General features: G+C 35.0%; 1 protein-coding gene across 4 annotated transcripts in view; it reads right to left on the bottom strand.

The window, feature by feature from the left end:
• Positions 1-913: 913 nt before the first annotated feature.
• The window catches only part of Dcun1d1 (defective in cullin neddylation 1 domain containing 1), a 30698-nt gene continuing 14062 nt past the window's right edge, over positions 914-17549 (bottom strand). For all 4 annotated transcript variants that reach the window (XM_020169142.2, XM_074073673.1, XM_020169157.2 and 1 more), the window contains 4 exons: positions 14833-14963; positions 4813-4895; positions 4487-4583; positions 914-3025 (listed from right to left, as the gene is read on the bottom strand). In XM_020169142.2, coding sequence (XP_020024731.1) covers positions 2946-3025; positions 4487-4583; positions 4813-4895; positions 14833-14963 — 391 coding nt within the window. In that variant the 3' untranslated portion in view covers positions 914-2945. The remainder of the gene's footprint in view (positions 3026-4486; positions 4584-4812; positions 4896-14832; positions 14964-17549) is intronic.

The following is a 17549-nucleotide window of genomic DNA, read 5'->3' as shown; positions in this document are numbered from 1 at the left end:
TCAGATAAAGCAGCCCAGTATAGTTGTAAACATTTTAAATGTAGTAAACAAAACTTGCCATATGTTTTCTCCCCCAAAACTTGCCACTACTAAGCTCTTTCCATGAGTAGTTATTTCCCTCCTGGGAAAGTTTACAGGTATATTTTAGGCTCTTTAAAAACTAATACACTGAAATAATATGTAAAAAGATTTAGTCATGGCAATTTCACTGAAGCTTTTATTGCCTCTGTTGGTAATATGACAGGGATTGTAAGAAACACACAGTTGAACTTACAGAGATATGCAGATGATATTCTAAAAATAACCTTAATCTCAAGTATTTTTTTATATGTGGGTACTTTCTAATTTTCTACATTTTACTACTGAAAAAGCATTACATTTTAAAATGTGTACCTGTTCTGACATTTGGCAAAAAGGAAACTATACCTGTCCTCAGTTTGAAACAAAGAATCAGCATGGGGAATTGACCAAAATTAAGACTTGTGAATTAAAGCATTCAAGTCTTGTATACGTATGTGTGTGCGCGTTAACTCTCTCTCTGGCAGATTCACAGATATGTTTTCTCTCTCTCTCTCTCTGTGTCACACACACACGCACACGCGCGCACACGCACACACAGCCATGTGTAAGAATTTTTAAATACGAAACGTTCCCTATAACCAGAATAATCCTCAGAATAATCACACCACATTAAATCAGTTTTCTCTTTCAGCCCTAGTAATAGTTTTAATTCTAAGATGCCATCATAGTGAACAACCTTAACTTTTATGCTACATAATTATATTCAAAGCTTTATGTATTTTTGTAATTACACAGTAATTATAAATGTTTAGTACCATACTGATGACAAACACTATCTTGTTGAAAAGGTCTTGAATTTAAAAGGAAAAATCTGTAAAACCCAAGGCACTAGGCCACAACCAGTATCATATTTTTATGAAAAAAATTTATATGCATAGGGGGAGAGGGGGCAGGGGGAAGCTGATAGGATCTCATTTCAAAACACAGCATACTTGAATTAATCAATCTGAAAACAGTACCATAACTCAAAATCTTTAAGACAGAAAAATAAAACAGTACATATAGATTAAATTTTTTTTCATAATTGAAGTTCCTCTTCATATTTATAAAAATGAAATCAGGAAATACTGAAAACAGCAGGATTCTTCTTATTTTCTTTTAATAACCAATTCCTATAACCTGAATAGAAATTTTCAAATTTTTCTTCTGGTAGAACTGTATTCTTGAATTAAAATTATGATTGGAATATTAACATAATATTATCTATGGGATAAGATTTCCAGTCAATTTCAAAATCATGTAAATAAAAAGCAGTTTTAATGTGTCGTTTCTTAAAATCATTTCCACTGCACTCTGCATAGAGTGTGCTGCTATTCTGAAGGACAGGCCTCTGTTAACACCAACACTAAACTTTGGTACCTGGATAAACCAAGCAACATCTGTTCCTATCAGTGACCACAGTCATCCAATATTTGAACTTCATCATTTTTAACATGCCTTATGGAAACGTTTAAGAAAGCAATACACACTCCCTCACCTGTCAGTAAGTAAACAGAGAAATGAGTATTTTCAGCAGGAAAGCAGTCCATGGGCCTTGTGATGGAAAAAAAAAAAAAAAAAACATACATACAAGATAGCAGTCTGCTTTGATGGGAAAACTCAGCTAATTTGAATGGAACAAAAATGGTAAAGAGACTAAATAATTTACGAAAACAGAAGCCAGACTGTTTTTTGCATCAAGTGTATGGTTGTTTGAAAATCTTTGCTCCTGAACTAAATATTTGGCAACCACAGTGATTTAGCAGTTAAAGCAATTTCAACAAAATGAGAAGTCATCAAAAATGGACTACTTGTCTGAAGGAGCAGTACCTCTATTATTGAACTTCATGGCTCATCACAACCATTTCCAAAATTTAATTCCTACTTTCTTCTTATAAATTAAGAGAATTTCATCTGTGTTCCATACTGCGATGACCAAAAAGAAAAAAAAAATGCAAAAAAAACAAAAAATAAACCCTCATGCCTAAATTTAGAATATTGTATTGTATAGTAACATTCAAAACAAATTAAATAGTTTAACTTATTTGATAGGCATAAAAGCATTTAAAAAGCATAATGAAATCCAATGACAAGAGTGCATAACGTAGACAGGAGTGGAGTCAAACATTATGCAGACTTTCTAGATAACAGCTCCCTGCAGGACCACTATGAAGAAACATGGGGAAGGTAAGTGCAGACTAGTTCTGTGGAACTTTTTTGAAATCGAGAGTCTGAAACACAATACATTTTTCGGATAGGCACCAAGTAATCTAAAAAATTTTTCATGTTGGTTATTTTGACATTTCTTTCATCAGATATTCTAGTCACATCAACAACACATGTGATTTGCCGAGAAAAAATAAAATCCCCCCAAACCAAAACACCATTCCAGATTCGGTATACTTAAATATATCACTCTCATTGGAAGTGCTATCAGCATAGTCTTTGCAACTAGCCCAAAGCATATATTTAAGAAGTTTTTATAAATTGTTTGTGATGTTCATTATGTTTAATTCTTATGCCAAACTGTTTTCTGATGAAGACAGCATTGTGCTTTATGCGAGAATGGAAACCTCAAAATAATCACCATAAAGCTTCTAAGACTTATGGGAGAACAAACTAGGATGGTCCACAGATTAGATGAAATCCACAATGTTGGAATTATAAACGTTTAGAGCGGCCCAGACTAGAAGACAAGCCCAAACCACCATCAGGAGAATGAAATACGATATGGTCCAAGATGTATCCTTAAAGTTTTGTCTCAACCCTCTGTTTGACTTGTGAGGATTGATCTTCAGTTCAGTCCAGCCAGCAGAAATTGACTGTGCAATTTTCCGTTGTATTTATTGTACAGACTATGTACATTCTAGAAGGTTCCTTTAGTGCTACACTGTTGTACTTTTTGTCCCAGCAATTTGAGGGCGTGCAAATTCCACAAAGTCATCAATAAGAACAGGCCATGCTCCTGAAAAAAAAGAAAAAAATATGGGAGAAACAGCAGAAACAAAAGCAAAAATAAGGCTAATATTTTAATAGAATCCTTTGGTTTTTTTATACTGTCTTTATAAATTACAGCATATCAGCTTTATCTATTCCCACTGATGAGGTCTTTTGAAATTCAATCTTTATAGTTTCTACTCAAAATGTTCCTTGTTTTCTCTCTTATCTATTATTCCAACACACAGTTATTCCTTGAATGATAAAAATAACTCCTGGCAATCAATCAATAATACAGCATTATGCTTTCTCAAGGCCACCGAAGTCAGGCAACGGAGGGAATCTGGTCAAAGCTGGCAAGTTAACAGGTGGCCACAATATGATGCCATGCTGCCATTGCTGCAAGTATAGCAGACAGGACAAACTTCCACCCTTACAAAGAAATTAGCAGCAAATGTCAAGCTCAATGTCATTCCATGATAATAAATTACTAAAGTTTTTAAATTGCATGTATGCATGTCTCTAGACATCCACATGCCAATCTCAAAATAAGGTTCTTGTTTTACATAAAACCTAACCGAAAGCACAATTATCCATCATATGTAGGATTAAACATTTCTCACTTTTTAGTGAAGACTAGACATGATGATGAAAATGGAAAGAAAAACACATCATCCCTGGTTAGCTTAATTGGTTCTGTGACACTTTTTATCATGACGAAAAAGCCACTGGAAACTTCACACGATATTTCCATATTTTACAGTCTCAAAGTCATCCACTGTTCTGAAAAAGGACTATAGGTAGGTATGTGTGAAGAAATCAACGTAAAGCACATGTGCTGGTGGTAGTAGATGGTAGGATCATCTTTATACATACATGAAGAAATGGCAGATAAGTATTTAACGGGTGAATATTTATTTACTGGATGCCAATAGAACCACACTAGGCAGGTGAGGTGCATTTTAAATTAGACCAATCAGTAGACTTAAGGACTTTACAATCAAGTTTACGCACAACACTAACAGGAAACAATAAAAAATATACAAACAAGAATAAATACTTAAAACAATGCACAGTTACAGTCAACTGAAAATCTTAAATACGGATAAAAATTCTTTATGCCTTTTGCTATGAAGTGCTATAGCTGGACCCAGGGCCCTATGCATGTTAGGCAAGCACCCTACCACTGAACTACATGTACTAAAGAAAGTAATGGATAACACTGATAAAGAAGATGAAGATGAAGATGAAGATGAAGGCATCTATACATTCAAAAGAATGTAAATACAGGTCTCATGTGCTTAGTACGCACAGGCCCCAGCTTTGAGTCCCAGCACCAAAAAAGTGGATACAACAAAAAGCATAAATAAAAGCTCAGAAGAGGAAGATACAACTCCGAAGAAAAAAGAAGTGGATAGGAAGTTCAGAAGGGTGTGATAAAGAGATAAGGTTTAAAAAATAAAAAAAATACATCAAAAAATTTTCTTACCTTCTTCATCATAATTAGACATGTCATCAGCAATCATTGTACTGAAGTCTAAAAGAAGATTCCAAGTATCTTTTGGTATTGATCGTTTATGATGTTCCTTTAAAAACATAATCAAAATCAGAAAAAAAAATCACTAAGAGTAGATGATGCTAAATATAAAAATGTAAAACATGGTATACTGAAATTCTGACAATCAAATTTCTCATTCTGTGCCCAATACTCGCTGAGAGTAGTTCATCACACTTCCAAAATGTTACTTCATCTATTCATCTTTAAGCACAGCATAACCTTAGAAAAAGTACATAAAAGAGAAGATGTGAACTTACCAACAAAAATTTATTCCATAAGTCTAAGAATTTAAATCTTCCATTAAGCACTAAGTTCCAGTAAGCAATGGCCATTTCTAGATCTGAAATATTAAAAATAAATTATGTACTCCAATGCTCTAAGCCCTTGTCCCTGCAAAAGAACAGGTAAAACCAAAGGTAAAAAAACCCTTGCATCCTGAATACTTACATATTAAAACTTTCCTATAGAGTTAAGTGCAAGGCTTGTATTCTCCTTCCTCACAAATGAACTTCAGGGCCTTTGAGACAGAAATGATACCACTTACCTCACAGGGTGCTCTAAAGTTTAAGTCAGATAATGTAGTTTAGCACAATGTAAACTGGTAACTATTTACATGTTAATGTGTACCACAGTCTCAACCTGGGCACTTTGAACTCTCTGAGCCAGATACTTCTTAATTGAGGGGCATCTATGCAAGGTTTTAGCAGTACCCATTCATCAGATGCCAGTAGCACCTTCACTCCATCCACAGCAGTGACAACCGAAACTGACTCCCAATATTTGCAAAGACATTTTAGTGGGCACATTTACCCCCAGTTGAGAATATACACCTATAGGTTGTAACATAAAAAACTGTAATTTACAACCTTAACAATGTTACTTACACTCCATTTTGATGACTAACTGGTCCTGACCACAAAGAGGCTGTAAGAAAATTAATTGAAAATTCAGAAGGTCCTGTCAGTCCCCAACAGTGGAAAAAAGAGATTTAAAAATTAAAATTAATAATAATCTAAGATTTTTCTTTAAAATTTACCAAAAAAAAAAATGAGTGGCTTTTTAACTAAGCACAGAGCATAAAAGGGTAAAGAAGCAACGCTACCAATATGACAAAGAACTAAACATATCATATGTTTTTTCAAGGTACGTAAGAAAGTTGTCTAGCTTTTATAACATCCCCAGGGTAAAAAAAAAAAAAATTACATCTCAGGAAACAAAAATCCAACCACAAATGATCTCAAAACTACTCGATAATCTGAAGAAGCATGAGACTGGGAAAGACAAAGATGGGCAAGTCACTCCACCTTTTAATTTTTGTCTTTTCCTTTTCAGTGCTATGGATCAAACCCTGGGCCTCACACATGCTAGGCAAATGCTCCACTACTGAGCTACATCCCAGACTTCCAGCTCTAAAAAATAAAAAGTAAGCTTGATGTTTATGCATTGAAAAAACATGATTTGTAAGAAATCAATTAAAAATTGCAAGGGCTACAAATTTGAAAGGGTCCATTAAGAATAAATCATATAAAACCAATCTCATTTTCTTTTATGAGAATTCATAGAATGAAAGACGACACTTCATATCTCTTTAATGATATAGAAACTTTCTATCATATAAAGAGAATCTGAATCTAGGATAAGGCCAAACTGGAGGAAAATCTCTCCAGAAACATCACTAGTCTGTTAATAATCCCATCCATTCGATAATCTCATCTGTACCTTGCATGATTATATCTACAGAAAACACTAAGCTGGGAGGATGGCCAATATAATCAATTACTAGCAAAACAAAGCAGACTTACCATCTTTGCTAATGAGGACAGTGTCCTCATAGGAAGTCAGCTAAGAAGATATTAAACAACTTTCATCAGAATTCCATTTAAACTTGGAGGCAAATAAATCCCATTCACCATCCCTATTACCCAGAATGTAGACCTGATTATTTTTTGCATTCTCATCTCAATCCCCATACTAGGATTTTCCTCCTACCCTCCAATTTTGTTCTCCCTTTTTTCCCTCATTTCCAAGCCTACTGTGAATCCCTAGAATGTCCTTTACAACAAAACTAATCTCCCTGTATCTTGAATTTTTTTTCAGAGAATACACCCTCAATCTCCTTGTGCTACCTGAAACCTGGATCAGCCCAAAAGATACTAATTTACAGCACTACTTTCAAGTGGCAGCTGCCAATTACCCCTCTCAAAGGGGCATAGTCACTTTCTTAGATCACCACCACCACCTCCAAATCATTATTCTTCTACCTTCACGGAAACACATTTGCTCTAGAAAACACATAACAACACTTCCCTTCTTATCTCTATCAAGCTCCTGTTCAAGTCTGCCACACTCACTGACGTCATAAATGGTTCACAGTCCTTCTTGATCCCACGTTCTGCCATCATCCTGAACAGCTTCAATGTCCATATATAAAAAGTAATATAACCACAGAACTCTATTCAGATTGTACCTGCCTCTACTCTAATCCAAACCAGCCATATTCTCTGAAAGAGACCCCACCAAAAGACAACTAAAACTGATAAGGACATTCAGTAAAGTTGCAGGATACAAAAATCAACATGAAAAAAAGGCAGCTTTTTTATATAATAAGCTTTCTAAGAAAGAAATCATGAAAGCAATTCCATTCACAATAGCCATAAAAGAAAATACCTAGGAATAAATTTAACAAAGGAAGTGAAAGCCCTCTACCATGAAAATCTACAAAACACTGATGAAAGAAACTCTCACACACACACAAATGAGCTCTCCCATGTTCATGCATTATAATAGTTAAGAATGTTCATAAATGCCTAAACAATTTACAGACTCAATGCAATCACTAGTCACAAAGCTAGAAAAAAAAAATCAATGCTAAAATTCAATATGGAAGTACAAAAGGGCTGGGGATGTAGCTCAATGTAGACCACTTGTCTAGCATGTGGTAAGGACTGGATTCAATACCCAACACCAAAAAAAAAAGAAAAGAAAATCCTAATAGCCAAAGGAATCTTGAACAAAAAGAAAAAAATAAAGGAATCATAATACCTGATTTCAACACATACAAAACTAGAGTAAACAAAATAGCATGGCACTGGCTTAAAATAGACACAAAGACCACTGGACAGAATAGATTCCAGAAATAAAACCATCCATCTATAGCCAGTAGTTCTCAAAAAGGCACCAAAAACATACAATGAAGGACAGTCTCTTCAATTAAATGATGCTAGAAAAACTAGATATACGTATGCAGATTGAAATTTGACCCCTTTCTCATCCTATAGAATAATGAGCTTTAAAAAAAAAAACCCAAACAATCCAAGTTTTTAAAAAAATGGGCAAATGATCTGAAGTTATTTCTCAAAAGAATTACAATGGCAAAATAATATGAAAAAAAACACTAAATCTCATTAGCCACCAGGGAAATGCAAACCAAAATCACAGTAAGATAGTATCTCATCTAAGTCTGAATGGCTATATCAAAATGCCAAAAACCCACAAATGCTGGCAAGCATGTGGAGAAAAAGGAATTGTCATACACCACTGACAGGATGTAAATTAGCATAGTCATTACGGAGAGCAGTATAAAAGCTCCTTGAAAAACTCAAACTATGGGGCTGGCAGAGTGGTACAGTGTCTGCTTAGTAAACGGGAGGTCAGGTTTAAACCCCAGTACCACCAAAAAAAACCTAAGCAAGAGGCAAGCCTGGAGGCACACACTTCTGATCCCAGCACTTAGAAGGCAAAATGATCTTGAGTACAAGACCCACCTGAGCTACATAGCAAATTTTCTACTACTCTTTGGCTTCTCACATTCCACAAAGACACAGATCTATCCATCTATCTTTTAAAAATTTCTCACGGCTCTCTTATCCCTTTTACTAGCTACCCTCTCTCTTCTTTGTTTTAGACAATGACAAAATACTTGGTAATCCTATTAACCAATGTCTAACTCCATCACCCACCCCACTGAATTAATCCCAGAAGAATCATCAGTCTCTCCTAGTTGCCAAATCATTACTTTAGTGTCTTAATATTTGTGTCCCTGCCATATTTGGCAGAACTGAGCACACCTTCTAAGAACTGTCACCTCCTTGAGCTTCAACAACAGTAGTCTGTTGATTTTCCTCTGTCCTCTTTGGCCTACTCATTCTCTTTTACAGGCTCCTCTTCCTCCCCATTTACCTGTTAAATACTAGTCTTCTTTAACCACCACTTCTACTACTTACTTCCCTCAGTAGATTTTTAAACCTTTTTTTATGTTGTACATTCAATCACCTCTAATAACCCCTAAATATGAAATTTGTCTCTGTACTGTAGACTCACATTGCTAAACTGCCTAAGGTCATCTTCAACTGGGTATCCACAACAACTCAAACTCAGAAGGGCTCAAAATGAACTCATTATCTTGCCTTCATGGAAGTTTTTCCTTTCTCAATAAATGCCACGATCCCATTACAATACTTCTCAATAAGAACCATGTTCCCATTGAACATGGATACCCTATGCATGGTAGGACACTGAGCACCTTTATGGCAGGACAAACCCTTGGCCATAATAACTACTAAAAAACAAATCAGATTTCTAAATGTCCCCTCATGACACACATTTATCCAAAGCTCTCTCATTGTATCTTCTAAGTACATTTTAAATCCACCTTTTCTCTAACCCCAATGGCAGGCCTATGCTAGGGCACTCTTCATTTCTAGTTCGCTCCTTAACCAGTATCTCTTTCTTCTAACCTTTCTTCTAAAGGACTACAGTGTTTTTTTTTTTTTTTTTTTGGGGGGGGGGCGGGTTTTGAACTCAGGGCTTCACACTTACCAAGCAGGTGCTCTACTGCTTGATCCACACCTCCAGCCCATTTTGCTCTGGTTATTTTGGGAGATGCAGTCTTGTGAACTATTTGCCCAGGCTGGCCTTGAACCAGGATCCTCCTGATCCTAAGCCTCTCAAGTAGCTAGGATTACAAGTTTGAGTCACCAGTGCCTGGCAGGACAACAGTACTTTGAGATAGACTGTTCGGGCATGAATCTAGTGTTAACATCCATGTTAAAATTTATTAATGTTTCCTGTTCAGATAGTGTCTATACTTCTAGTTAAATGTACTTACTTGCAATATTCCTTCACCTCTGAGCAAAAGAACATACCAATCCCACCACCTGGAATGAATTCTTTTTTCTTTTGCCCTTGAAAATGTGCATCCTTCAAGGCTCAAAATTATAACCTTTTTGAAGATATCACAAACTCCCCTCGACTGACGTAAGATGTGCCAGACTTCACACGGTAAGCAACTGATGAATATTTTTGAATGAAAAAGGCTCAAAAACGTAGTAAGTTATAAATAAGAGCTAACATACATACGATTAAACTGAACAAGGATAAAATGTCAACTGACAAACGCTATAGGAAAAATTGTCAGAAATGTCAGAGTGACAGAAACAGGCTTGCTAGTGAGAGATGGTTGGGTATGGTAGTTTAGAACATGAATTTTTGTCTGTTAAACTCCTACTCTTCCCCGAGTTATGTGACCTTGGGCAACAGAGCTGACCTATGATTCAATTTAAAATGAAGGTAACAATAGTACCTACCCTCTCGCTGGGTTGTTATAAGAACTGAGTTAATACACATAAAGATTCACAACAGTGCCTAGTAAATAATATATGAGTCTTTATTACTACTATTATTTTTAACAATTTAAAAATTATTTTTACAGATTCTGCAGCAGTGCTGGAAAAGAGCAAATTCAATGATAAGTCCTCATCACAGTATTGCCTAAAATTGAGATACTTATAGAATGAATCCTTAAACCCTTATACTAATTTAAAATGCCAACAGACATACTCCCAGTATCACTCATTTTACTTTTTTAATTTTTGTGATTTTATTTCTTGCCACTGTCACTCTTTCAAACAAAATTAACAAAGGCAATGTCAGACATCATAAAAATGATCAGTTGCGTGCAGGATGACCATGGAAATGAACTGATAGTTCCTAAGGGAAACAAAATGTTATCAACTCACTAAGGCAGAGGGAATAGCAATTTAAAATGCTATTCACAATGTCTTAATTTATTTAGAAATACCTTTAGTTAGCACAACCTAATGTAATAAAAAACACGCAGAATGAAGTCGTAAGACTGAGGTCTAATCCCAGTTCCACCAGCTATAAAGTCACATAGCTAGAAAATCAGACTCTAGCTATGAGTTTCTTAATCTATATGATGGAGAGGATATCTTTTTCACTTAGCTCAAAGGGTTGTTATGAGAATCAAATGATATTACCTACATACAAATGCTCTTTAAAACAGTATAAATTATTTCTAAGCATTATTATTTTTTTCCTCTAAGACAGTGTCTCACTATGTAGCCCAGGCTGGTCTAGAACTTGCTATATTGCCCAGGCTGGCCCAGAGCTCATAATCCTCCTGCCTCAACCTCCTGATTGCTAGACTTTCAGATGTGCATCACCTCTCCTGACTTCAGAGTAAATGCTTAACAAATAATGTTAAAATGTTTTAAATCAACTGCACAGGTATAAAATTCAAGCTGAACCACAATTCAAAGATTTTATTCTAGCAAGGGTCCACTATAGTCCTTAAAATGACTGCTAAAGAACTATATAATCTTTGACCACACTAATAGAATGAAGAGTCCCACAAAAAATAACAGATTTACAATGTTCTACATTAAAGAGCCTCCTTCTGGAATATCATGTTCAGCTTTTAGTGTTCTATTTTGAGAGAAACCAACAAACTTTTCGAAATATATTTGGGGAACAGTAACAGGAATACCAAACATATCCTCAAGTGAAGAATAGTTAAAATGAATTGAAATGCTGGCCTACAAAAAAAGACAAGAGGGAACAGTGACCTTTAAATAGCTGGGCTTCCTCTATGTTGCACTAGAGGACAAATAACAGCAATTGTAGAAGTTATAAAGACAAAGATGTTAACTTAGTAAGAGAGAACTATGTAACAAGTAGTAAACTTCCTGATACAATGTGTGTACACAATCCCTGAGTGTTCAACAGTAGAAGTTAAATGAGCATTATTTATTAGGGCTGCTGCTTTGGGTAAGTTAGATTTTATAGAGTACTTAAGAAATCCCTTTCAAATTTTAAAGATTCAAAGAACTATGAGGAATATCAGATTACTGAAGCAGAAAGTGGTAGAGGAAGCACCCTATCCTGGTGTCACAAAAAGTAAGACTACAGGCCTGTGGGTATAGTGCAGTGATCTTCTGCCTTACATGCAGGAAATCCTGGGTGCGGGGGAGGAAAGAGGACGTAGAAAGTGAAAAAATAGGAAAACTCAGAGCTCATTATAACTAGCAAAGCTACTTATAAACAAACCAGTGTTGTCACTATCACTTCTTGCCTACTTGTTTTGGACCTCATCTCTTCTTTTATCTTCTAAGTCCTTTCTGCCAAATCTAGTAATTTAGACTTGGGAGAACTTTAGGAAAGGTTGTCAAGAAAACAGTTTTCTTTTTAATTAAGTTCTTCAACTAAGTGAATCATTACATTTCCTGACACCTAATACCCATGCATAACAAAAAGAGAAACTATGATTTGCCTTTTAGTACTTCTTCCCCATCCCCCCAAGACTTTCTTCTTATCCCCCACCCCCAGTTTCCACTGTTTTTAACATCTTGTTTTAGTGTGGTATATATTTTGTAATTGATGAATCGATATGTATACATTATTATTAATTAAGTCCATATTCTACATTAGTGTTCTTTGTATTGAACATTTGATAGTTTAGGGGATTTTAAAATAACTTTTTCACTGTGATTAAATACATATATTTAAAAATTTTGCATCTTCCTTCCTAAGTGTACAGTTCAGCAGTGCTAGACACACTTGTTGTTATACAACCAATCTCCAGAATTCTCTTCATCTTACAAAGCAGAAACTCTATAACCATTAAACAATGTTACATTTTTTTTCTTAAGCACAGTAATTATCAGACAGTAAACACAATTTTTAAATCTAATGGTTTCACATGGTATTTTTCCTCAAATTTTTTCTGTAATCTAAAATTCCAATTTAACATCCTTAATATATCCAACAGCTACAAAAATTTAATCTTGGTTTTTACTTTCACTACATAATAAAAACCCAGATACACTATCAAAACTATATATTCACCCAAAACTATGATCCTATAAGGGATAGGGATATAACTAAGAAATAGGTTCAATACCCTTAAATCAATGTGACATTCACAACATCTTTAACAAAATATTGTACTACATTTCTAATATCAAAACAGTTCTTTTAATGTAAACTCAAAAAGCTTTTAACAGATTTTAATTTGTGGGAAGGAAAGAGGAAACTAGAAAAACCATCCTACTTAACTGGTAGCTACAGAAAGAGAAGCTGATCTCAGATGCCCTGGTTTACTCTGCCTGCAAAATTAGGATCTACCATGATCTGACCACCACACATTGTGTTCATATATTGAAATGTCACATGCATCCCACAAACAAGCACAATCACTTTGTGCTGATGAGTAATAAGCATATATTTAGGGCTGGGGGTATAGCTCAAGTCATAGAGCGCATGCCTAGCAAGTGTGAGGCCAAGTTCAAACTCCAGGACCACCAAAAAAAAATTCAACCTATTTTGAACCATCAGTTCAAAAGGAGTTTGTGTTAGAATTATGCTTTAAGGAAATTTGAATCTTTGATCAAGTCATGTTTACACTCTCTTCAGGCTAATTCTCCATTACATTTATTTCTTCTTTTCTAGCTTTCAATCACTTCTTGGTCTAACCCCTAGTCATATAATCCTTTTCTTAACACTTCCCCCCTCCATCTAAAATATAACAAAGGATTAGCACAAGAGGCTCCATTAGCCTGTCCATCTACTTTACCTTCAAAAACAAAAGCAATGACTGAGGGTGCAGCTCAGCTGTACAGAGTTTGCCTAACATGCATGAAGCAATGAGGGAAGGAGGAAAATGAGAACAGGGAGGGAGGACAATGAGAGGAGGGAGGGAAGGCCCACAAAACAAGAACAGAAACTCATTTTCATCATTGATCAAGTTCTTTAACTTTGCTATGACTGTTTTCACATCTGCGAATTAAGGATAAAATATGACTAGCACCTATTACTTCATATCTGTCACTCAGCAGGTGGTAAATTACTGAACGAAAGATTAGCTCATGAAACTCTTCAATTACTAAAGCAGAATATATGAAATACTTAGCACACTGTCAGGCACACTGAAAGTTCACATTAAAGAAAGTTACTGCCCTCATCAAAACTTTCAGTGGGTCCCCATTTCCCACAAATTCCTACTTATACCTTTCTGTCCTGTTTTCAAAAACAACCTGGTTATTTATTTAGCTTTACTGTGTCTCACCAATTTAATGTTTAAAGAAGTATTCCCATTAAAATCAAACCAATGCCTTCTCTCTTCTACAAGAAATCCAAGCTTACTTTTGAGGTTTCAGATCCTCATTCATAACTATCCTCAGATTGGAACATCTTTTACCTTCCCTTGTCCAGCTACAGCTCATACTGTACCTTGCCCAGAAGGCATTTCCCAATCACTTCTGCTTTCGTTCATTCTTCCCTTTTTCTCTAAAACCCCTAGGTTCATTTACTTTGTACTGTCTACAACTATGTCATCTTTTAAGGAAATGTGTAAATTGGACTGCATCTTTTATATATTCCCCTAGCTGCCTCAAAAGCAAATGTGTGTGTATATATGTTTCATTCAGAATAAACTGATTGATCTAATTAACCAGTAGACAAAGTGGTCCAGTAGCTAAAGTCATCTACATTATTGTCAAGAGTTTTTTTCAGAAAAATAAGTTTATGAATGATAATCATGTTCTTTTTCATTCTTTCTTATAGTTTTCAAATAAAAAAAATAAAGTTATTGGCCATCCTATGACTCAAAAATCTTATAATGCTACTTTTATAGATCCTAATATCCTGAAATATCTTCTGGATCATGTATGAACGAAAGAATGGATAAATAAGTAAATGTAAGAGGAATACTAACAACCATTTATTTATTTATTTTCTGTATTAATAGTCTTTATTTTTTTTAAAAAAAATCAGTAGTTTACACTTGGAATCCAGAGTAACCCTATTATCCAATATGCCCAGTATTTTCTGACTGAAAATTCACTGTTTCCCATTGTTTTCCAGTAACTAGCATTTTCATGATGACTTTATGCTCAACAAACATTTCTATTGCAGAAGTGCTACTGTCAATGTACTTACATATATTTGAAACACCAAATATAAGTTTAAAATATTCTTACCTAATCCTTTTTGTCCTGGATTCTTTGCAAAATTAAAAGTAAACTGGTAAAAATCCTTAAATCGTCCTGGTTCTTTCAATTCTTGTTCCATCTTGGGTATCTGGGCCTTTAGTTTTTCTATGCTGTCACATCTACATTATGAAATTAAGTTTATAAAATGTTAACTTTTCACTATAAATTAAAAACTTAACTTATTTATCCTTATAAGGTCTTATATTTATTTCCTTCAACTTTTTTAAAAATCATATAATTGCAATTTCATCTTTTCACACTACATAAATATAAACAAATACAGTAGTCCCCTTATCCACAGGGGATACGTTCTAAGACCTACAGTGAATGCCTGAAACACCAAACCCTAAATATGCTATGTTTTTTCCTATACATATATATCCATGATACCTAAACTTATGAGGCACAGTAAAAGATTAATAACTAATAATAAAATAATTGTAACAATACACTACAATAAAAGTTATAATGAATGTGGTCTCTCTCAAAATATACTTTTTCACTTAAAGAAAGCACTTTATAGCTTTTCTTTAGTATATCCAAATTATCAGCATAACTACTCTTGTACCTTGGACCATAATTTGGTAAGATTAAGGGTTACTTGAACAGAAGCACTGGATACAATATTGATAGAGTTGATATGATAATCAAGACAGCTAATAAGTGACTTACTGGCATGTAACATGTAGTATGGATAAGCTAGACAAAGGAAGGCTCACATCCCAGGCAGGACAAAGCAGGATGGTGCAGGATTTCACCACACTACTCACAACAATGCATAACTTAAAACTTATGAATTGGGGTTTTCCTGGAATTTTCCAACTAATAATTTGGGACCACAGTTGACCACAAGTCACTGAAGCCTCAAAAGAGCAAAACCCTGGGTAAGGGGGACTCTTGTATGGAGTCAGATGAGGAAAGAGTCTGGAGTAATGAAATGTTAGAAACAATTTATTTTTAAAATGGGCTATTACTTTTAAAAACATAATCCATTGAACTATCAACACATTAACTTACAGAAGTCTGCTTCAATGAATGTAAAGTAATCACAATTACAATCATCAGTTTAAATTGTATATGACACTGCTTACATGGAAATTAATCACATGTATAGCTTCCAAACTAAGGAGAAGCATGGACCCTTGCTTAAGTGAGGAAGTATTCCTCTTGAAAACTTGCTTGTTATATACAAAATGCAATAATAAATATCAACTGAACACCTACCACCTCTGAATTATCCCAATATTAAATTTTTCCTACATTTGCAAAACATTCAACTTTCAGAGAGTTAAAAAGGTACAAGTACCAGTCTTCCTTTCCTCCTAATAGCCTTATGATAAAAATATTCTATTTCTTTAAAATTTCACAAAGAAATCAATTTACTTTATCTTCTAATGATTTTTGCTTTTATTTTCCTTCTATATTCTTTGTAATACCTTATAGGTAACTTTGTAAATTAAACATCTGATTTTGAAATTCATAGCATTTTACATGAATTCAGAATCAAATGAAAAACAAAAATGTTTTTTAAGTTCTAATGAAAGTTGTCCTTGGCATAGAAAATTCCAGCAAGGTCAGGATAGACAATTATTAATTTATTGCCTCTCAGCTTTTTTTTTTTTTTTTTTTTTTGGTGGGACTGGTGTTTGAATTCAGGCCTTCGCACTGCCTCTCAGCTTTAAGGCCACCCTTCTTTGCCCTGCTTTGTAATAGTGGGCTACAAAACCTTAAGACTTTATTCTTCTTGCAAGCTTACTTCCTCAATGTCAGACTCTATCAAGAGAGTACTGAAAGGCCAAAAGAGAAAGAAACAAGAATCTTTTACACCAGGTGGTTTTCTATAGAGAACGATGGTTTCAGTGTACTGAGAGGTTCCAGCAATGTCCACCAATGGTGACAGCTCTCCTGTCTTCCCAACACATGGCCTATAACCGTTTCTGACCCACCACAGTGGAGGCTTCATCACAGACATCCAATTCCTACAGTGGCCATGCCCTCTATCCCCGCCCACCCCTAGGGTATGAATCTCAGCCTTGCTGGGATCCCTTCAGTTTCTAAATTCTTTCCTGGTTTATTCACTTCACTCAGCCCCTGGAATGGTAATAGCTACTGCTACCCCTGTTGTACCTTAAGTTTTCTTTTATATAATAAGATACTTCTTTAAATCTCCCTGGTCAGGGATGGGGTTAGGCTCAATGTCAGAGCACTTGTTTAGCATGTGTGTGAGAACCTGGGTTCAATCCCCAACACTGCAAAATTAAGTAAACAAAAACTTCCCTGGTTTTTGTGTCTTTGCTAACTAATTACAACGTCCCTCAAGCTCAAAAAGCAGAATCCTGGCTTTAATTCTGACTCTAATATTACCTAATTTTATAATTTCTTTGTATCTTAGTACACTACTTCTCTCACAAACTTGTGAAGAAATAGGTGAAGCACCTGAAGAAATAGGTGAAGCACTTAACAGTTACTGAAATAAAATGGTTAACAGAGGCTTACTAAAAACAGAAAGTGCAGCCTGCTATCTCCCCACAGAGTGAATACTTTTGCAGTCAGCACAGACAACTAGAAGTCATAAGTAAAACCTCCACCCATGACTTTCCAATCTATGTATCCAAAGACATTCAGCTAAATCATCTATCGAGGCATAAGTAGTACAATGAGCAATTCTAATTTCAAAGGTAAATTCCAGCTTTTAAATTCTAGGA

This window comes from Castor canadensis, chromosome 5, assembly GCF_047511655.1.
Source record: "Castor canadensis chromosome 5, mCasCan1.hap1v2, whole genome shotgun sequence".
NCBI lineage: Eukaryota > Metazoa > Chordata > Mammalia > Rodentia > Castoridae > Castor > Castor canadensis.
The sequence above is the reverse complement of the archived record's forward strand: the minus strand, read 5'-3'. Positions and strand labels throughout refer to the sequence as shown.